This window comes from Hirundo rustica, chromosome 13 (genome assembly GCF_015227805.2).
Source record: "Hirundo rustica isolate bHirRus1 chromosome 13, bHirRus1.pri.v3, whole genome shotgun sequence".
Classification (NCBI taxonomy): Eukaryota; Metazoa; Chordata; class Aves; order Passeriformes; family Hirundinidae; genus Hirundo; species Hirundo rustica.
Window position 1 is genome coordinate 6,847,178 of NC_053462.1, and position 23,932 is coordinate 6,871,109.

The 23,932-nt window shown below is 39.9% G+C and overlaps 1 protein-coding gene across 11 annotated transcripts in view; it reads right to left on the reverse strand.

Moving 5' to 3' along the window:
• TCF12 (transcription factor 12) overlaps positions 1–23,932 on the reverse strand; it is a 160,289-nt gene that overhangs the window by 26,797 nt on the left and 109,560 nt on the right. For 8 of the 11 annotated variants that reach the window (XM_040077414.2, XM_040077418.2, XM_040077419.2 and 5 more), the window contains exons 10-12: positions 3,095–3,200; positions 1,843–1,982; positions 1,376–1,520 (exon numbers count right to left, since the gene is read on the reverse strand). In XM_040077414.2, the coding sequence (XP_039933348.1) occupies positions 1,376–1,520; positions 1,843–1,982; positions 3,095–3,200 (391 nt within the window). Of the gene's footprint in view, positions 1–1,375; positions 1,521–1,842; positions 1,983–3,094; positions 3,201–12,744; positions 12,878–23,932 lie in introns of those variants that run through there. The other 3 variants (XM_040077422.2, XM_040077420.2, XM_040077421.2) reach the window with 2 other exon arrangements.

Below are 23,932 nucleotides of genomic sequence, written 5' to 3' on the forward strand. Positions count from 1 at the left end.
TTAGACTTAAAAATTTAATTAAAACAATTAGATTTACATTTAGATGCTCTCCTCTTAAAAGTCAAACACAGTATCACCATGATAACTTAAGGACCAACGAGTGAAAGTAGCTAAAAAAGACAAATAATTTTGTAGGATCATAATCCAATTTTAAAGAAATGTGAAAAGAAAAATCAAAATCTAAAAATTACATTATTGCAGCTAATTTTTAAACTGCTATCACTGAAGTGCCTCCACGTTTAATTAATTCTTAAAGCCAAATTCACAGAACAGCTCCTTCTGTGTCTCCTTGCTCCCCCTGCTCCAACTGAGAGCGTTGTACTCTCATCTTCAGTTTAAAAAGTCCCTGAAAAGCTCTGATGCACGAAGCTTTCTGTCAACCCTGCTCTCAGTTGCATGTCAGCAGCTTTGCGTGCCCTTTTGCTCCACACACCATTAAGCCAAGAGGAAGTCTGAAGCCCTGCCAATTGGAAACACAGAGAGGAACTGAATCCTCCAAAATATCTGCTTTGCTGTAGAAGACAGACCCTTTAAAAGCAAATCTTCTTTCTCCAATTACCAACTTCTAAAGCCAAAAAACGTATTGAATGTGAATGTAAGCCATTCACATCAAAAATCCAAATAATGCAACATTCCCTGCTTCCAAGTTTGTGACAAATTTGGATTTTTCAGCCTGAATTCTCCATGCAGATTCACTAACTAGGTTCTGTTTAAAAATCTTGGTGCAAAACATGTTCCCAAATCAAAGCTAACATAGTCACCCTAACTAAATTCTACTTCCTTAAAATGAAGCTAAGTGCAAATCCTATTGAACCGACAAGGGGCATCTACAAGCATTTAATTTCTCCAGCTGTATTTAAAGACAAGCAAATATGTGCAAGGAACAGATGATCATCCTGTATTTCTTGCTTCCTAGGTGAGCAGAGACTAAACCAGTCACCATACTGGCTGCTCTGTAATCTCTAAAACAGTTAAGAGAGGAATTTACGATGCACTTTATCAAGCTCCCCTAAGAACCAGCCCTCCTGCCTTTCCCCAGAGCAGTGCTTTGGTGACGCAGCAGCTCTGAAAGCCTCAGTGCCAGAACTGCCTACATGGACACGTGCATGTACCGAGGCACGGAGGGACAGGGGCTGTTCAATCAGACACATCCAGCCCCTGAGCATAGGCTTGACTCTGAAAGCGAGTAAATGGGTAAGTCTTAAGCTGACTGAAAAACCATCTCAGCCATATTGAGGACAGAAATATCGCAGTGGTGAATTTTTCCTGATCTACATGCATGCCATAAATTAAATCTTACTAATTTTGTGCGTCATGCAGCCCTAAATTTCATTTTCTTGTAAAATGAAAAAAAAAAACAGGAAGAACTTTTTACCCAGAATATTTTCTGATCCATTGACAGGTGGAGTGTGTGAGGCAGCTACATAAGGTGAACTGCTGGTACTGCCACGATGGAAGCTGGACATTGGAGGAAGACTGGCATTTATATCTGTAGGTGAGACTGAATGCGGGGGATAGCTCTGGAGAGAAAAGAAGCAGACGTAAGACATTAAGTAGTCCTTAAATAAATGTTGATATTTTAAGATACTAAACATGTAACACCCAGCTCTTTATTACAGCAGAAAGGGACTCATCCATCCTCTGAGCAGACCACTACACAGCCACAGATTTTTATTTATGCAACAGACGTAACTAAAAGGAGATAAATCTAATACACGAAGTTTGTGATTTTCAACAACTGGGTTTTTAACTGACAGACACGAGCAGCAAACGAGAAGTTAATTTTCCTAAGTTAGCTCTCCATACACGACTACAAAGAGATGAACGTGTGCTGAGTCTTACCAAACGGTCGTGTGTGTGCAGGCTGCCGTAACTGCCGGACTGGGACATGTGGGAAGAGGAGCCTCCAAGCATCCCACCATAGCCAGGCTGGCTCATGCCATTGGATGAACTCCAGAGGTCAGAAGAATTGTGGGTCCCATCTTTTTTTGTAGTATTTTTTCAGAAGAAAAGAAAACAAGAAAAATACATTTAATGAAGAATACTGATTTCTCTATTCCTTTAGAAGATTATTTTAAACAAATACGGAATTCAGTTACTGCGACTAACATCACTGGGGAAATGGTGACCAGTTTATACCGCATCTTCTATTTTCATGCCACCACACTGTTGCTATATTTATTAAAAGAAAAAAAACAAAGAAACAACAGAGGCTTTATAGCTGAAATATAATCCAACCACAGCTGAGAAAATACCAAGCACTTCTGCTAATTACACAGACCTTCAGTAAGGCCAGATTTAAGTCAAGAGTGTTGATAAAAAAAAGACTGAAAGAAATAATAAGGAAGGAGGTGGAGGGGTAAGAAGTTTGGCCAAACAGAACTCATCATAAACATACGCTGCAAAACATCTATTTACCTAAAACAAGCAATTTATAGTCTAAGATACCCTAGCCCAGGAAAATATAAAAACTTTTCAAAATATCAGATTAAAGTAGCTGAAATGACAACATTACATAAGCCTTAGCCTGTGTGTCAGTGCAGCTTCCCTTCTGCAGCACAAACTGAAGTGCTCTGTGAATTCCCGTACTGAGACACTGAGCGCTCACTGTGCTCCAAACCCTCACCAGACTGCAGCACGAGCTAATTGTGTGACGTGAGGCTGAGGAAATGGATTCCGCTCTCCCTTCGTTCAGTGCAAGCCCCTTTTTTCTGGCATGCTGGATACACAAGCATTTGAGAACATAAGACTGTTAGCTGATATTGTACAGTCAAATTCCAGAAGAGTCAATAAGCCCCCACCTCATTTTTCTCTATCACTCCAGTGTGCTGCTCTGAAGCCCCTACAAATCAAAGGATGGGAATTCTGTCCATCTGGCCTGGTGTGTAATCCCTTTAAATTTCAGTCAGCAATTAATGTCATGAGAAAAACTTTACATCAACAGACAGTTCCCTTCATCTAACGGTTTCAGAAGTATATAAAACTTAACCATAGGCTCTGGCACAATATGCTCTCTTTACACTTCTTCATTCACCCAGTAAAACAGCGTCTGACTGCAGGTTTCTGCCTAAAGGACAAGTGACACGTTACCCACCTTGCATAAAGAAAGTGCTAGCAAACATACTGCTTGGTGGCTTAGGAGATGGGTAACTTGGAGATTCTCTGTTGAAATCATCAGAACTCGGGGATGGTGCATACACCTACATATTGGAGAGCAATAAAAGCAGGTTAGCAATAACTGGGTGTCGTGCATTAAAAAAGCCACAACAGCAGAGAGATACCGAGAGAAAGCACAAATAAAAAAAGAACAGTGTAGCAAGCCGCAGCATTTGTTGCCCTTGTTTTATTTGCTTTTTAGCAAGTTGCCACAGTACAGAGGAACTACAGTAGAATGATCCTAACAACACACTTTCTGGTGTGCCAACTCAGCCAGGTGGCCTGATAAAAGCCTGAATGCTGATTTTGCTTTCTAAGTACACGACTCGCACAGACTTGTTGCTCAAGATAAAAAAGCAAGATAAAACAACTGGGCCCCAAACAAATTTTATTTTAAAACAACTGTATGCCTGTTTGAATATTTAATTAGCTGGCAGCCCAACAATCAGAAAGAAAAAGAATATCCAGTGACAAATGGAAAGGTTTTAATGCGACCGTTTTATCATCCATTCAGAAACTCGCACGCCTTGGGAGAGTCATGAGAAATACACGCATGCAAGTCCTCAGGAATAATCTTAAAACTGCAACAGCGAGCACGTAATTTTCACACTGGCCTAGCATTAAAGAAACGCAGTATTATTGTTTTTTCAGTGTTAACACACCAGTGGAATGCCCATTCTCAACTTGCGAGCAACAAATTTTCTTTTCAAGTTAAAAACCTATGACGACAAACAAACATAATGAGCCAAACTCTTTCACTGCAGCAACTCTAAGAAATATAAAGCATGCTCAAGAATAAGTTAAGTAAAACGAACAAGGCCCAGTATTCACAGAATCGAGGACTCTCTACCCATAACTAGTTGTTCTATATCGAATATTGCAATGATTAGTGTGTTAGAAGATATATTAATTAAAAAGCAAATCAACGTATACGACAGCAAAAAAATATAAAAATGTAACATTGAAACTGGAGCATCTTTTTGCTATGAAATAAAAAATGTGGTATTTTTAACTGTTTATCTTGTTAAAATACAGATGACTTCATAAATACATATATGAAGAATAATTTCACAACTTTAAAGTTTATATAATGCAACTTAGAAAGTGCACCAAGCCCTAACATCCACGAGTGATTATTTTGATCCCCTCCCTATGCACGTACAGGCACACACACGTTTCTACGGCATTCACAACTCTCCCTGGTCTATCTGAGATGTTGTTTACCAAGCGAGAGAAGGGCCAGAAAAACCAAGCCAGCCAACAAAAAAGCCTAAGTTCCCCTAAAAAAAAAGAACCATTGTCCTCCCAGAGGGTGACTGTTCTGCTAGGGACATTGAGGATAGTGAAGTGGGCAAGTCCCGCTCCATTTGCATGCCAATCCCCCTCCTCCCGCTGCCGAACGCTTTTGCAGCCCTGCTGTTGTGGGAACAAATGGCCGGGATGTGCCTGAGCCAGCGCCTCTGACATCACCCGCACCCAGGCACTGCGCTCCCGGGCCCGCTCCACAGCAACACCATCTCAGCAAAATCCCTGCGATTCCACCGTGGTGGAATGGGGACAAAGGCACAGGGCACGGCCCCAGCGCACAGCGGTCGGGATGAGCCGTGCAATGACAAGGGCAGCAGGTAAACTGACACCTGGTCAGAAGGAGGCAAGTGGAAAACTCTAAATTTTAACTTACGCGCTTGTTTACCATGAGATTTTACTGAAAACAAATGAATTTTTTTTTTGAAAGAAAGATTTTCAGAAAGCTTCTGCTCAATATTTTACTCGAAATTTTTCAGTTTAAGGAATAAATGTAAAATAATAGAGACGCTTACCAGACCTGAGTGACAGAATGACAATACATTCTGAGCAATGTTCGCAGTACATATGTATTTACTCTATACGAATGCATGTATATTCCATGCCTGAGACATATTTTAACAGAAATGTCACTCTGTCAAATTGTAAATACTTGCACTCATAAGACTGCAAACATATTAGGTAAAACTGGGCTTAGTTTACAAGTTCTCTGTTGTGCAGAATAACACAGCATATGCTATAGCTGATGGATAATCTATCACTGTCACAGGACAGCAGTGGAAACAAAGCTTTATGACATTTAGCACTGCCATGGAGATGTACACTGATTAATGCAAAGTCACCTACAGTGACGAATCATACTTCTTTTAAACTGCGACGTTATCGACGCAGATTTGTAAATACAAGCTTCAGACTGAAATTTTAACATAACTGGGTGATTTATAAAAACTGATTAAACACTATCTCAAAAAGGGAATTAAACTCAAAAACTCCTGCAAATGTATAATTTACAAATACATGTGTACAGGCCATTAACATAATAAAAACGTTACGAATTATATAAACGTAAAAGAGGCCCTTCCAAACAGCTACATGAAAGTCCTAGCACAGACACATAACTTCATACAGTTTCTGCTTGTTTTGGTATCTTAACTATAGCCTGCAAAAACATAGCTGCAATGTTATGAAGCTGCACTTGTGCCAGTCTAGATTTTTCAGATCAAAGGGTTCTTGCGGCAAAACACAACTGATGTGGTCTCAAAGACTTCATTAACTCCAGATGTGGGGAAATAGCCAGCCAATTCCACAAAAGGAGCGAGTCTCTTTTAGTTACAATCAGAACTACCCACAAATTAAAACCAGGCCTCTGATGTCATCTGATCACCTGCAGATGAGCGCCGGGTTTTTTCTGGTTAATGACCTAATCATAATTTTTGTGTTGCGTTACTACAAACAAAATTTAAACGCAAAGGGGACATTTTACTAAAATTAACCCGAAGTCCACGAGATGCAAAATACAAAGGTTTAAAATAAGAAAGCTGACAAAAAAGGATGAAATTTTATTCTAAAGTGGGGAAGCAACTCATCAGTGCCAGCGGTCTGCTCACTCCGAAAGGCCCACAGGCACTGGGACCCCTACCCAGCAAAACGTACCCCTGTGGCTGCTGGCACGGCTGTGCAGCTCCCCAGTAGGACTCGGTGTCCTACTTATAGGGCTTTCTCTTCTGCAACAGCTGAGTAAGGCAGTTAAAAATATGACGTGGCTGCTCAAGACGGCCTCTTTTAGCTATTAAACTGATAACACTGACATCCAGGAGGCATCAAACCAGTTTTTCCTGGCTGACATTCCCACTAAGACAAGGAAGGAATACTGTTAAAAGGTCAGCCTGTTCGCAGTCTCCTTGAAGAGGGCTGTCTCCAGCAGGTAGAAAGAGGAGCCCATCTTTAATCCCCCCAAAATCGCTGTGCCCAGAGGCACCGAACATGCCTCCATGCTGACAAGCAAAACACTCTCCCATTATGAACGGGAAATTCCCTTCCGATAAATGCAAGCCAAAACCAGTTTTTTTACATGACTTATCAAGTCTTGGACTCGACTTTTTTGGAGCTGTGCTAATACATACATCAATCCTAATGCTGCAGTGCTCCTGAAGGGTTGATAGCCTCCGCTGAGGCAAGTAGGACAAACGAACTGCAGAGGACATCAAGTCAGAGACCCACATCAGTCTCTCTTGCACCCTGAATTGGTTTACGTCTCTCCAGCAGGAAAGGCAGGATGACAACTCAGATTTCCTTATGAGGGGTAGTGGTGGGGACTGACTTCAGATCTGAGGAGACCTTAGCTGTACGACATCAATTTTCACCAAATGTTTAATCAAAACAAAAGCATCATCCCAGTTCGGAAATCTGCCTTGGTGATTACCACAGGTAATGAACGTTATTGTGAAACTTATATGGGCCTAATATATCTAAAACATTTCAAATATCACTCACTGTTGCTTTCTTTACTAATATGAGTGCCAATAACTTCAACAGTAATTTGAAGATCTGGGTTTACCAAATTTTATGCTACATAAAACTTTCAAGTCTCATCTTATAAATGCATTTAATAAATACAACACTTGGAGTCCTCCTGTTGGCATCCATCCTCTCAGGCAATTTTCCTGTTTCAAATTCTTAAATATTTATCAATGTTTAATATTAATGTTAAAAGCAGATTAAAAAAACAGCAGTGAAGCAACCAAACTTAACTTCCGATGAGCTCATGCCTTCTCAAGACCAAGGCTCCCATCACACATACTGTTTATGAAATTATGAATTATGCTACTCATTTAAGCATAGTTATTAGCAATTCTTGGAAGTTCAGGAAAATATTTGTCAAGCTGCTTGAGACAGAATTTTTTGAAACCAGTAAAGATGAATAACCTATTCCGTAGCTTGTAAACTCTGCTAAGTAGCCTATCTGCATTCCATCAGCATCAGTCATGCAAGTGCACACTGATGAATGATTTGTACATGTGGCAAAACTTTACAGAGTATTATCTGCAGGTTTTGCAGCAAAAGCTAATTCTGCTGAAAGGCAGCCCTAGGAAAAGAAAACTTGTTTTCGTGTTTATTGTATTTCTGACAAAATCATAGGCTGAAACTTCAGGAATGTAGAATATTAACTACAAACTCCTCCTTACAGCAAGACAGAAGCTTCAAAAAAAAAAAAAAAAAACAAAAAAAACAAAACAAAAAAACCCACCAAAACCCAAAACCCCAACCAAACCCAAGATCCAGTCTAAATTCTTGTTTAACTGATATTTAAGCAAGATAATAAAATGAAGAGCCCTAGTGTACTAAGTCAGTATAACCACATCCTCAAACATACTTTTGTTTCCAATACCAGGTGTCAAGGTTCATGTATTTAAAAAACTCTTCTCACCATCCAAAATGAAAATAAAAGACTCCTTTAAGGTAACAGTCCTGTCTGCAAATCAAACTGTATTTTTTAAGGATGGAATAAAATTCAAAGTTCTTAGAGTAGCTAAACTGAATTCCATCTTAAATAAATGTTTATGCAGTTTAGGCATGCTATACATGCCTATTTGGGTATTTCTGAAATGCAGAATCCCACTGTAAAGATACATAGCACAAGTACTTCCTAGCTTCTTCCCTAGGGAATGACAATTTTAAAGTTATGCTAAAAAGCAAGAGGCAAACTTAGCAAAAATATCAAATTCAGTATAGAGAAACCTTTTGGCCTGGTTTGTTGTTTTATTATTAATAGTAGTAGTTTTGATTTTTATTGTATTGTGAACTATAGATGGGAAGAAAAGGAAGGTAAGGCAGCAAAAACAACATTAGAAATAAATATGTATTTTTATAGTGTTTGAAGATTCTTTTTGTATTTTATTTCCTAAGCAAAATCTCTTCGCTACACTCTTCAAATCATGCTGTCACTGAGGGACACATGCAACTATGTCTTCAAAAATTCCTGATTAAAGTCAGATTTTCAGGAAACAAAAACCAGAACAGTTGAAACTACTCCGCCTGTTTCTTAACCTGTTCCCCGTGTTTCAGAAGGCTGCTCGAGCTGTGGGAGGAATCCCCAGCACCAGCAGTGCCCCAGACACACGCAGCAGTGGATACAGGCCATCTTTTCCGTTTGTCCCCCTCTCCTCTGAAGCCACTCTCTGGTTCTGCACCTCCAGCACAGACTGTTGCATTTCTCCAGCACAGACCCTGCCGTGCACGTGCTAACGGGAGCCCAGGCACGGAGCAAACGGGGCGCGTTCCTCTTTGGTGCGCGCGTTCCGAGAAATACAGATCTGCCCCACGGAGCACCTGAGCCCATCCCTGGCGCTGCCATGTGCCCAAGGAAACGGACATAAGCTTCCCTTTAAAGCATTAATAAAGCTTGTTGCAGACAAGACACCCTTCTGGCAGGGGACCACTGCTCAGCAGATTGGCAGTTCAACCCAATGGAGTGGAGCAGGGAAAACTCTCTTGGGCTGATGAATTGTAACTTATCATTTTTTAGTGGGTTGGGGAGGGGAAAGAAAAGAGCGAGAAACAGAAAGAAAATAAAAATCCAGCTGACCAGTGTTTACTACCGCTCTTTATCCAATGTCCACAGCCACGTACCCCTAGAGATTTTCCAGATGATCTTATATTTGTCCTGACTCACAAATGTTAGCTTTGACCTTGTGTAAGTTGCTGTGGGCAGCATATGGTACAGAACGGCTTTAATCGTACCTTCCTCCCTGTGTACTAGCTGGCCCAGTCCTAATAAAAGCAAAACTGAATCTTAGCACCTGGTTGCTCCAAAATTTACAAACTGAAAACATTTTACGTGGACGTTGGAAGCCCAAGTACGTTATTTATTGCATAACAGGCAGAGCAAGGCATGCTGTCGTGTCATCTGCGCATCTCGCAGGATTATTAACGTTTCGCTCTGCTCTAACGCTGAGAGTGACGGCTGTGAGACGGGCAACTGCTGCGCTGAAAAATCCCCAAATAAATCCCCAGCTCTCCCCACACCTCTGTGTATTTCTTCATCTATACTCATGTGCTCATCAGCAATATGTTTATAAAAAGCTTCTTAGGCTCTCAAAATTCTCAAGGAAAAGAGTATTTTCTCCAAAAAAATCCCAGTGTAAGCTACTTTACCAAAAAGCAAATCACAAAACACTACACATGTGCGAAATACCTATATCTCCTGACTTTTTTTTCATCCTTTTAAAGTAGGCATTGGAGAAATCTACTGCAAAAGATGCAGCTTCTCCCCCTTGGAGAAGGGCTTAATCTCAGCCTATGATGAGAAAAATAAATATTTATTCAATAATAAAATATACTTGTACATAGACTGGTATATTAAATCAACCCATTAAATGCATAAAATAAAACAATAGAGTGAATATACTCACAAATCTATTCTCACATGAAATAGTAGTAATAGGTGATATAATTTTTTTTTCAAAAATTATTTATTTTGGTGATAACTGACACATTACTGCATTGCCATCTATATTAAAATAATTCTACAGTACATTTAGAAAATAACTAACTTATTTTCATACTTGTAGGTGAACTGAAAACAGTGGAATCATGCAAGTCTATTTTACTTTTAAACACAAAGATGGTATCAGACTCTATTAAATATCAGTTTGTTAATGGTTGCACTTCCTAAAATCTAAATGAAAAGGCCACAGTGAATGAAGGTGTTTCCTAAATTATGCATTTTTTTTTTTTTAATAATAATAAAATAAAACCACAAAAAGGCATTATTTACATTTGTGCTATTATCTCTACCTAAATATTTCTGCAGCTTTATTTTTAATGGAGATTAGGTATTTTGATTATTTGGGGGGCTGAGGTCTGCAGCATGGCTCTTGAATGAAAGAGAAGATAAAACTTTATTGATAGAAACATCTTTTAAATGTAGCTTTAATTTTTTTTCCTAAAAGTTCTACATGAAAATGTTGTAAGCTTTCCTAAAACTGATTTTCTATATGTCAACAGGTGAACAGTGAAAAAAAAAAAAACAAAAAAACCCCAACAATAACAACAAACCCCCCAGGCTACATCTAGTGTAGTGCAAGTGCTTTATTTTCTTTATGAAACAGATAAGGTCTTTTTTCTTTTGATTTGCAGGAGATTCTTGAAATACATATTATTTTCCTATAACACCTATCAGACATAAAAGCAAAATTTTACTTCTCAGCAAGGGATTTGTATTAAACCACTACTTTTTACTTTGATGGGTCCGCCCTAAAACATAAAAGAAATTACAAAAAATGAACTTCTAACAGTAAAAGCCCTTCATTTATATTTCAGGCTTTAATATATGTGTCACTCCCCACCGAATCACCTATTGGGGTGCTGCTCATATGCATGTTTTTAGCATAAAACTAACCTTTGGTTTGGCTTACAAATTAAAGAAATTGAAAAGAAATATTTTAATAAAAAGTTTACACATTTTCTACTTGCAATTTCTCACTAATTTTGTGAGTAAATAAATCAGATTTTATACACATTAGCGGGCATCGAGGAATGCCAGCATCCAAAATCTAATATGATGATCTAAATAAAAATCTCCATCTTGAACAATGAGGTTCATGCTGACAACTACTAATTTATCAGACAATACAAATAAAAGCACTAAGACATCAAAATTAGGGTATACACTGTTCTCTAACTGTAGAAAGGTTCATACAAAGATTTGGCATACATACCAAGAGGCGTGCTTCAAAAACTAACACAAAAACCAATCCCACAACTCCACATAACCTCCTTATGTATATTTAAATTAGTAATTTAGGCCAACTTGCAGTATTCCTAGGAGCAACAATAGTAAAAGTTACTAAGATATTAAAAAAAAAAAAATTAAATAAAACCTTGGGCAACATGATATAGGATGATCATATGATTTGTCATCTATTTACTAAGTTTTCAAGCTCATAAAGGTCACCTCTGACCCATAACAGGCACATGCTATCAATTTTCAAGCCATGCCCTCCTACAGTACCAGCACTTACATCTACTATATGCCTGGAAATACTTAATAAGATCAAAGCCTTTTTTCCTGCTACAAGAACAAAGAGAAATGTTGTAATAGAGTGATCTGTGCTCTAGAAAGAATAAAATCAAAACTCCATGCAAGTTATATTCCCTTTGCTTCAGGGGTATTGTATAGTTAATTTTACTTAAGTCTTATATATATCTTCACATAAAACTTCAAACAGATTGTTTTAGCCTAGGAGCAGACATGAAAGAAAAATCATTTCATATTTGAAAGACAGCTGGCATTTATACCAAAGGAAATGAAATAGAGACCAAGCGATTTTACTGATTCCCCAACCTCTCCTCCGGTGTCTTTGCTGTTATTCAAGAAGCTCGTACATAGCGTCTTTTATGAATATAAAGATCCATAATTTAATTACCATTGAACAAAAGTCTTGGCAAAAAAAAAGTTTACGAATGAAAGCAAAACTCACACAGGCCCACTGGAGGAGGACCAGCAATAAAGAAACAAAACAAAAAAAAAGCCACAAAAAAAGATCAGTATCAGGACTCCCCTTTTCCTACTTAATACTATTTTTATAACAGAAGAAAGCCAAAACCACATACAACATAAACAGACTAGAAGAAACACACCGTTGTTAATTTACCAACGTATGCTAATTTTTGTACGCAAAAATCCGAACCGGTGTTCTAATTTAAAAATTAGAAGTAACCGCCACGAAACAGAAATACCCCGTTCAATTTCCACAAAGTTAAATCCACAGAGATTTTTTTTCCGCCCCCTCCGGAATCTGCTATTTGCCCCCCTCCCGCGTTCGCAGGAACATTTGATGACTGCGAGCTCCCGCGGCGAGCGCCCGGCGCGGGCAGGGCAGCGCTGGCGGCCGGCCCGGAGCGCGGCGCTGGCCGCGGCTCGGCCCGCCGGAGCCGGGGGCCTGCGGAGCGCTGCGCAGGGCAGCCCAGCAGCGCTTGGGGAGGGCACTGCTTACAAACAAACCCAAAGCAACCCCAGCCAAACCTACAACCCCCGAAGAAAAGCCCCGGGCGCGCAGGAACGCAAACTTCGGCGGGTGTTGCGCGGCCGCCCGGCCCCCGTCACACAAAGCAGCACTCCCCGCCCCAGCCCGGTCCCCCGCACAGCCCGGTCCCCTCAGAGCCCGACCCGCCGTGCGCCCCCGGGGAGCTCCCGCCCCGGCGCGGCCGCGCCGCGGGGCCCCGGAGCGGAGAACTCGCGCGAGCCCGGCCCGGCGGCCCCGGACAAAGGCGGCCCCTCACCGTCTTGCCGTTGTAGTAGTACATGAGGGAGCTGCTGCCCACGCCGGGCACGGGGTAGGCGCAGTACATGGCGCGGCTGGCGCGGGCCGGGCTCAGCGCGCCGCCTCCCGCTCCCCACGGCATCCACCCGCCGCCGCGCACATGGAGCGCTCAAAGGCGGCTTATGCAAAGCAGGACTGAACCATCTCCGGCCGGCGCGGGGGTTGGGCGCGGGGGGCGCGCCAGTCCCCGCTCCGCGCCCCGGCCCCGGCCCCGGGAGGAGGCGCGCACGGGCCCGCGGGCGCCCAGGGCTCGGCGCACGCAGCCCTGCGCGCCGGGAGCCGCGGGGAACCCGCACATGGGCACGTCCTGAGCCCGGAGATAATCGTCTGCTTTTTGTTTTAATTAAATTAGAGCACTTGTGGCCGTGCAGACGCTGCTCGATGCAGCTCCAGCTACACGGCCATCTGGCTCTGTCTAAAGTTGCTTCCAACTTTGGCAAACGCTTCCCAATGGCGCGGGGAGCTGCTGGGAGCGAGTCCCAGGGGAGAGCCCGATCACCCAGCGCTCCCGGGCCCCTCCGAGCAGGGCAGCTTGGGGCAGGGAGCAACCCTGACACAGACATCGCTTACACAACGTGCTTGGGGTATATATTAAAAAAATAATAATAATATTCATGTAAATATTTTCACTTTATGGAATCATCCAAAATCCATCTTTAAGATAGGGTATAAAAACTATAAGGAAGGATTCTCTTGGAAACACCAGTCCAGGGTCCCTTTATATTGTAAAATACATTTTTGTATGAATAAAGCACACAAACGTGCCCATACAAGACAGGGCGGAAAAGGGGAGAGGACCTCAACAACTTTGCCACATCACAAAAACGTGAATTATTCAATACAGCAAACAGACTGTAACTTCCAGCACAGAGATCCTTCAATATTTGCACACTATCAATGCCTGGTAGGCCTTTTGCTTTCTTCACTGAGCAGTGGCATTAACTAACATTAACTCTTAATGAGGCGTACATTTTTTTATTTTCCACAAGTGAACACAGCTGGTTATTAACTGAGCCTCTGCTAAGTCAGATACCAACTTCAATCCAGGGAAAAAAAGGTTAACACACAACCACTTTTCTCCACCTCTAGCTGTGTCTACTGCCAATGCTGTGAATTCTCCCTGCCTTCCTCCTGACAAAAGCAGGAAAATATTTCAGGATTAGGAAAAAAATGGGTAAAGTTCAATTCAGCCATTTACAGAGAGAGAAAGCAAGTTGCAGCAGTCTGGTTCGTTCTGCCAAGCACCTCGTGTGTCAGTGAAACCCTCTGAACTAAAAAGATCCACAAGGGTGATAAACTGACTGCAGCTGAATACTACAATCAGATAAAAATCTCTGTGTAATGTCCATTATCTCAGGACATAACTACTGTAGTGTCTATAAATATACAGAATATATACACACTGACAAAAAATATTCCCATCTCCAGCTTTAAATGCTTTTTCGGTGAACTCTTCCCGTCAATTAGACTATCGTGCTCAGAGTATGTTGGCAAATACATCCTGAAGTTTCCATCTGCTGAAGAACACTTGCATTTTTACTGCAAGTCGAACTACGCATCCAGAACTGTTTAACTATGCAGCAAAGCTAATGATATCTGAACCAAACTCCTCTCCAATACAAAAGGCGTAGCAGCAGCAGCTGCAAAAAAGAACATCACTATACTGCAGACTATTAAATTGCCAGGCCTGCAGAGTGACTGGCGGCTTCCTTCTTCCCTAGGGACCACAAAGACCCATTTCAGTCCCCAGAGAGTCCGTAAGAACCTTTGATTTGCAGCTAACAATGCCATTCCTTAAAGCTTCACACTAATGTTCAGGACTCTACAGATGAGGCATGCTAAAAGATCTTCAGATCTTTGCATGTGCTACTTCTTATAGTGCACTAGATGAAAAACACTACTTCAGAATAATGGACAACTTAGAAAAGTTGGAAAAGGCACTTGCAACTTACAGACTTGAAGCAGTAAGAGAACCCTTAAAAAAAAAGATAATTTTAGCATGCAAACTTTTGAAACATTAGAAGTACTTCCAGGGTAACTGCAGTCAGTTCTTTGAAGTAAAGACTATCACCAACATTGCTACTGCACCTCCATGCACACAGGCCCAGTTTTCAAAATAGTTGTATTAGAGATGAAGAGCGTGATCCGTCAGCCCCCTTCAAATACCAACCATTATCCACCTATAGAAGCAATTGGAAAAATTAAAAACATCAAGCAGGAAAACCTAACTTGACTATGCAGCAGCGGTGGGCAGCTGCTCTGTGTACAGCTGCCCTGTACTTGTACAGAGCAATGTAGCAAAAAATACATAGGTAATATTAGCTAGTAATGTTTACTAACACTATTAACATTTATCAGTAGGAGTAAATCATTAACTTTGTTCACCAGCACATGGGTAAGACAAAAGCAACAATATGATCAATAAAACTGAGGAACGCCATTGCAAGCATCTGGTTGTAGACAAACTGGTCCCTTCATAATGAGTCACTAAATGAATTTGCTCTTGACTTACTTCCCCACAAATCAAAAGGATAACAATTGCATTTTACCGAAAAGGAAATTATTTGTCCTACACTCAGTTATGTCACTGGGAAGAAAATCTTGAGTGCCCAATGCTTGAATCATACCACTGTATCTGTTCCACATTTACTGTATGAAAACATTGTTTCTCCCGTTTGGTACATTGATTCACCATATAGGATCAGGCCATAATTCCATCAGCGTATCAAAAACATATAAATTTACTTTCACCAGGATAAAATATGAACCTAAAATGGAAGAATTTGAAAGACTGCAAAAAAAAAAAAAAAAAAAAAAAGCTATGTTGCTAGCAATAACTCTGTATTTGCTACCAGTAACTATTCCAAAAGCTCCTGAAGTCCAAAGCAAGTTTTTGTTTTGTGGTTGCAATTTTTCTAATCCTCATTTAAGCCAAGCAACAGCTGCTCTGAAATTTGTTTTCTTAAGAGAATCATGTTACAGTGAAATGAATCATAGCTGGATCAGCGATACTGTACAGGGTACTGTTGTTTACTCCATTTTTCCTTGGTGACAAGTCAAGGGTTAATCTTATGACTCAGCCTGACAAAACAAGTCAGCTGGAGACAGGGCCAATTTTTTAAACTTGATTTCAGACAGACATGCCGTCAGCAGAGGAGCACTGAACTGACATGCACTTTGTAGCCCGAATTGTTTCCACTCATGACCCTGTAGTGTGTGTCAAAAACAATAAACTGCCTGTTCCTAAAGTATGTAAAGAGATTATGGAAGCTGATGCAGAGTGAAATACTGACCTAAAAATAAATGAAACTACCTGTAAGAGAATATTTTCAAAGATGATTTTAACACTAGGAGATTTTGTGAATGAACCACATGTTCTCCCTGAAAACAAACTTTTATGTGAAATACATTTTTGTTTCATTTGTCAGAGCCACAAAGCAAATACACAATAGAGCATATGTAATTCATCACTTGAATTTATAAAAAATAAACATAATTTCTACAGTTTACTGAATGTTATACCATATGAAAGATAGTTATGTAACTGTCTCAACAGATGAGCCATTCTCTAGTCAAACATATTACACAAAACTGAAATATCAAAATGCTTTAAAAAGGTTAATGCCTTTTATCAGTTTTGTTATTTTAGATGTGTCTGTTCTAAGACAAAAAGCACCCAATCTTTTTAAATTATGTGCTACTAGAAATGAAGCCTCCTCTTTCACCAACAAAAGCAACTGTGATGTGTAAATCCAAGTGTCAAGTATCTTCTTGTGAAGAGTTAGCTTCAGTCTTGTTGAAAAAATCAGTAACATGGTGAAAGCCCAAGGCTGCTTTCGATGGGGAAACCAGATCTTTTGTTCTTACCAACTTCCATTAATGTCTATGGGGCTAGGCTAACCCTCTAGCTTTGGAAATAAAGCAAAGGCAACTGCCCTAGAAGTGTCTCCTTTTCACCTCACACTGTCCAAGACTGGAACTTCTTATCAATTTCAACCACGTTCAACAGAGGAACAGAAGTTTCACAAGTGATAAAGTTCTTATCAGTTCTAAGAAAACTGGAACCTAAACAGGAGAGAGAGAGAGACTCGAACTGATACAGAACAACCTGTTGCTATCTAAAATATACATAGTAATTTTGAGCTGCCTGTCCGGCAAAAATTCAGGAAAAAAAAAAATCTATACATCTTAGGATTCCCAATATAACTTATTTGAAAGCCCAACATTTATGATGATTAACTATAGCAGAGCCAGAGTTAGGACCATTGCTAAGCCATGCATTGAATATGTGGCATAATGCAGCTGTCAGAATAAACAAGATTTCAAACTGGCTGTTTTCAGGGGAGAACACAATGCTTATTATACTGTCCTCTATGTAATTCATCAGCTAAGTAAATGTTAATTTATTTAAAAATCCTGGAAGGATAGCCTTCTGTGTTAACCAACCACTAAGCATGCTGCTCAGCAGAGATGGAGCAGATGAGCTGTATGGAAGGCAATTTAAAATAACCCAGTAGACTAAATTTTATAGGCAATCCCTCCTGCCAATATCCAAAGGATGATGTTTTATGCAAATTAATTTACTAATTTACACAAGAGCTAAAATAGCTTGGTGGTTTTCCTTTTCAAAGGGTTTGGCTTTAACTGCACATTTAACATTCATGTTACTATGACCAGGGAAAATGAAAGGGTTTGAACAGCTAGCAAATAGAGAGTAAATACTAGTTAAATGAATATTAATTGCGATTTACTACTTTTACCTTGCTGTATTACAAGGTTGAGGGATGGTTGTTGGGGTTTTTGTTGTTGATTTGGGCTTTTTTTTTTTTTTTTCCCTTCCCTGCAAAAGACTCCAGTTACCTCTGGCAGATATGGGTAAAAATAAAAAAAATGACTACTTTTTTAACAGGAGACTGCAGCTAGGACTTTTCTGGTTTAGTAGTTCTCTAAATAACAATGAATTTATTCAATGTTCAAGTTGAATTTATCCAATTTTATGAGATATTTAAGTTATTAAACAAATACTTTCTTGGGATGTGAAGAACGAGGGTGAAAGTGCTGTATATCCAATTCTTCAGAATCACTCACAAAATAATTTCTTAGAGGAAGTTTTAAAATTTGTTTCAAAGTCATTCAAATATAACTTTGTTAGGATATTGCTCAAGTTCAGAAAGTTCTATTATTTTGCTGGAACTATAAAGCACTCACAGTTTGAAAGCTTCTGTAGGAAGGTCTTAACTACCCATATCTACATTTAAAAGTAAACAAACACGTTTATTATCCTGAGGCAATAAACGATCCTATCAGAAGCCAGATGATCGTGACAAAACGTGCTAAAAGTCTGCCTAACTAGAACCCTCTGCAGGCCCTGGCCGAGTTTTGAAGGCTGCGGTAATTCGCAAGGCAGCGGTGAAGCCGCGCAGGGCCCGTGCGTTGGGCGCAGGCCGCTCGGGCCCGGGCCCGGGCCCTCCCTCCGGCGGCGCGGCCCTGGCAGCCAGCGGCCTGCAGGCGGCTCCACAGGCACGGCCCGGCCCGGCCCGGCCGCGGGATTCGGGCAGCGACCCTCAGGGACGCTTTGGAACATGGCGAGGCGAAATCTGAGAGCGGACTGTGCCTCGGCATAGAGCACCTCGCGTCCCTCCCCTTCTTCTGCGCTCCAGCGCGCTGCTCGGCAAAAGCGCTTTGCGCACGAAGCCGAGAGCTACCACAAGCCAAACGGGGAATCCTTCTGTCATCCCAATCAGGAATCTGCCTGCACCTTACAGAGAGGAAGAACTTGCAACTAACCCTTAGCTAGCAGTGCAAATGGAATGAAATCCCACAAATACGTCTCCAAGACCGAACAACTTGCTTGCTTTATAAAACATGATGCCACAAGCAACTGTGGCTCTAAAATAGGAGGTTATTTAATTCAATTTCTTTGCCTCGTTGTGTAAAGACACAACTACATCTGAAATTTTACTTAAAGATTATGCAACGCTTTAATTTCGGTACAGTTCTTTTGAAAAAGCGTTTGGTTTTGTTTTACATTTGTTTTGTTTTTGTATTGCCCGTTTCTAACAAATGGCCAGGTCACAGGCAAAGCACCCTGCCCTACTTCGGGGCGGAGCAGGTGAAGGGAAGCGCTCACTTCAACAGCCCATGGAGCTCCAGCAGCACAACGTTCCTCACCGCTTTCCAAGTATAAAAATCTTCCCACCAAAGCCACAAGTATTATCAAGCAAAAGATAGTAAGAAATAGTCTTCAGAAAAGCTTGTATCCTTATCTATTGTTATAAAACACCACACTGACTTGTGGTAACGGACACATTCATCTTTGAGGAAAAGCAGAGTTGCAGAAATTCCGCGTTAACTTCTCCCTAAATAACATGATCTGCAATTCAGTATTTTTTAATAACATTTTTTCTAATTATGCACAAAATTTATGGTTCTTTTATGCAAATCTACATCTAATTTAAGAGCATCTAATACACTCGGTTTGATATGTTATGAAAACTTCAAAAATAAAGTATCTCCAGTAAATCCAAACACAGAGAAATTATTTGACATCATTATATATCCATCATGGATATATGTATATGCAGGATTTTCAGAGAAGATCTCTCAATTAAGCAACCTGACATTAGTTCACCACAGTCAGACAACAGGACAGTTAAGTCTGGAAAAATGATCTGATTGCAATTTTTTAAAAAAAGCTTTTAAGAGAGGTTTGCTCAAGTACCTTCACCCTAATTCAGCGCTAATTCAAGCTGAACTCTCACAGCAAGGCTTTGCAATGGGCTGCCTGGTTGTTTAATGACAGCTAAATGTTCTCATGTAGCAAAGAGCAGGTGGGATGCTATAATCTGAGGTTACTGTGGTTTTCAGATAGATTTCAAATAAAGGCCAAAAAACCTACAATAATCTAACCAGAAAAACAGACCTTTTTCTTATTAAACATAAAATCTCACATATTTTTTAGTTGGTTTGTAACATAATTTTAGGGTTGGGTGTTTTATACATTTGCATTTTGTTCAGGTTCATAGATGAACAGAGTGTTTAAAAAGCAGTATTTAGCAAGTCCCTAAAAACTTTATCCCATAAATCAAGTGACAAAGAACAAGCATAAAGCAGAAGAAGACTGAAGATTGTGTAATGAGGGAGAAATTGTGAGTTCTGTGTTGCATTACCCATAAAGATTTATTTACTCGGTTTTGTTATTTAGAATCACTTTCCAAAGCACAGAGGAGCAGCAGAGGAGAGGAGTCAGGAGAGTTACTGCTGTCTTTGAGAGCTCTCACTACTAAAGACAAGTGACAGTTGAAGGTATCCCTTGAATGCTCAAGGCGGTTCAGAACAGATCTGAACAAACTAAGTCCTGCTTTTCACATTAGGGCACATTTGTGGGCAGTGGGAAAAAAATCTTACCAAAAAATGTCTCCCTAGAAAGTCAGTTAAACACAACATCACAGTCAGTTCAACATCATACAAAGTATCTACCCAGGATGTTCCAAAGTTTTGACTCAGAGCCACACACTTAAAGTATTCCAATGGTATTGCTTTACTCCAGGCTACCTCAATACATGCGGAAATTGCTAATACTGAGAGAGTCTACTCAGTGTGGTGAACGTTATATTATTTCTAATACACTCTAAACTTTAATCTCTCAAAAATTGTGTTTCACATAATCATTCAAAAGATACTTTGAGTTCTACCATTTCAAATAATCTCCTTTTACCCTTTAGAAGGGGTGGAGGAAGGAGAGAACACAAAAGGGAGTAACATCTATTATTTTTCTTCTTGTGCCATTAGTATCTTTATGTGACATGTTTTGAAACATCTCTAGAAGCTCAGTCCTAGAGGACTGGTAGGAAAGCCGAAAGAAAAGTGCCTTAAATGGGAGGGGTAGTTCTATGCATGCAAACCAAGTTTGCTGTATCTTTGCACCATAAATTATTCTTGCAAGAAATTAGCACCCATGGACTATACACATACTATAGAGGGTGAGATATGAGAAACCCCTATAATAAAACTACAAATTGTCTTCCATGTATTGAAAAATATGGGTTTGAACTTAGAAAGAAATCCCTGGTATCAGAAAATACTTATTTGACAAACTCTTATTAAATAAGTGCAATCCAAAGTTTAATATTAACCGATCATCTCAGGTACTATGGAAAGCCTAAAATACTCAAAATACTTACTAGAAACTACAGAGAAAACAAGCAGACATTTATGTCTGTATGTCACAGCTCATTTTCTGTAACAAGAATCAACAGATACAATGTATTCCAGTTATTTCTCTGATATGACACTAATTAAATAGCAAAAGAATGATGATAGATATTCACACTATTTTTCTTAGAATTATGACCTCATGAGAGCCACTGATTATGGTACTAGTAACAAACGTTAGTTTGAAATCTTTCCTGCCTCTACATGTAAATAGGAGGTTTCTGCTCACAGCCCATCCATTTTTGGATGATGATTTCTGAGCCAGCCCCACTTGTCTGTCGTGCCCCTGTGCAGCCTGAGCAGCTCTCCAGAAACCCTGACACTCTGCTCTCCCTGACCCAGGAGCTGCACTGCTCTCGAGTCACATGGTGTTATTAGCGTCTGGCTTAGTTAACTCCTACAGTCAGAAAAACTCTCAGAAATACAACACTTGTCAGTCTCTGAAGAGAATGTGTCTCACTGAGCATATTTCTTGCTGCTACCTCAAACCTGGCTTGGAAATAAAAAAAAAGTTTTTAATTTCTATCCTCCTCGGAGCACTTTAAATTTAGTAGTTATAGTTTAACATAAACGCTCACATTTCAACATTCAAAACGTTTTGGGCAGTGAGTCATCCCCTAACAAATTACAACATAAAAACTTAAAAATGCGTTTGCCTGGAACATTTAATTTTTATAGTAAGATGAAAAATTCAGATTGAGTTGTGTTCCAGAAAGGAGCCAAACAATTCACTAGCACTTTTCTCTGTAACTGTTTTTACTTTGGGCCCTGATAAGAACACATTAAAAAAGATAAACCTCAAAACAAATAATTTCAGAAAGTACCATACAAAACCAAAGAAAAAAGAAACAAACTAGAGGAAGGGTTGTTTGGGTTTTTTGAATTATTATTACTTAAAAGACTGTTATTAAATTACAGTTATCTAGGAAATTAAATTACTGCTGAGTATCCGTTGACATGGCAGCCTTATACTAACAAAAACATTGCAGAAACCAGCATTTTACAAAATGAAAAATTAAAAAATACAGATTTGTATAACAAAATTAAGTATAATCTTTCCTCTGACTTTTCATATCATAATTAAACTTCTCTGCACTAAAGCAACTTTTTCCCACAACACATTCTGACTTCTTACAAAGGTAAATTTAAAATAAAGACTACACTTACATAATGACCTACTCAATATACATTTCTCATGATGCTCAGTGAAATTTAGTTTTGTGTCATCTTCCACATACGCAGTATCTCATATAATTTTTTGGATTTTTTTGTAACGTGCCATTTTACTTCAAGGCCCAATTCAGCAGTGAAAGCATTGAAATACAGAGAAACAGTGCTTAAAACCTGCAGCATCACAATCATTGATTATTCACAGTAACTGCGCTTAATTGCACAGATTGATACAACGTTAATACAAATAAAATCTATCAGCATTTTATTGTCTCCACTCTTACAGAAGAAGAATTAAATGAAAACCATTTGAAAAATACTGCTTGCTCAAATTAAACCCTGGTAAGAGAAATGAGAGGAATCATTCATTCTCCAAAATGATCTCTTTACCTGGCTGATGCTACTAAATATTAAACATGTAGCGTAAGCTCTATTACTGCCTAAAATTACTGTAATAAATTTCGTGGAAATTGCACTGCTATGTGTTTTAGCTTCTCTGACATTTTAAATATATTTTTGTTAAACTAGCAGAAATCATCTGCTAGACTGTAAAGCCACCCTACATAACACGCAACTGTTAAAATGTAAATTGCCAAACTATTTTTAGCTGCTGCTGAAGGGATGGGGAGAAAAAAAAAAAAAAAAAGGAAGGGGGAAAGAAGAATATTCCTGGCCTCGGGAATAATGATTTGAGGCATTGTGTTCATTTTGTTTATCAAGCAGCTATTCAGCCTCTAGTGGGGCCCAAGTGCTTATGCAAGCAAAAGCTTTTAAGAGTGCCTGCAGCTGCAATCCTGGCTTCCAGGTAGGCTGCAGGTTCAGAGCACAGCTGCCCCAGGCTATCCACACTATCTCAGCTCCATCTGGAAGTACTGCTAAAATAGGATTTCAGATGCCGGGTCCTGCCTGTATCATCGTGAGCAGAGGGAGGAAGAAGGGAGAGAGCGAGGAGGGAAGAGGGGAGATGCGAGGACTAGGAGACACCATCCGCAGTTCAGCCTCGATACGGAATGAAAAGCTCAGCCCCATTTTGCTCCCGCTGCATTGCTGCTGCCTGTGCTGTGTGTTCTATTCAGCCTATCCGGCTTTGAGTTATGACTCATCCAAGTGCACCTGCGACCATGTGTTAAGTACTGCCAAATAAAAGCCCAACATCCATTTACACAACAAAGAGATGTATCCCGCAAGGCAGCGGAGCTTCCCCCTCCCCTCCTGTTTGTTCTGAGCAGGGGAAAAAATAATTCTGTCCTTCACTTCACTGGGGATTTTTCACTTCGCGTGAATTTTAAAATGCAGATTCATTTATAAACAATTTCCTTCCTTTTAAGAATAAAGCATATTTAATACCGTAAAACACCCCTATAGCATTAGATTATCACAGCCATTAATGATTTTTCCACCAAAACTCTTCCAACCTTTTTTATCAAAGCCCTTTATTCTCGAAGGATAAATTTTCAAGCAAAGAGGGATCAACAAACTAGTTGCTTGAAAGCTTTCCTGATGCTAGGCTGAAGTTAGGAAAGGCTTAATGAAGGCTTTAAAATCCACCAGGGCTTCACAATGAACATCTGACTCGGTGATTTATGCATATTAATAACCTCAGTCCTACTGAGGCAAGCTGAGCTGTACGTGTCCTCCGAATCTTAATGTCTTCAGCTCCACTGGGATTATTACAAATGTAAATTTCTAAGATTCTCAGCTATTAATCTCTGTCTGTCCTCCTGTTCAGCAACATAATGACTAATTAAACATCAAAAGACCTG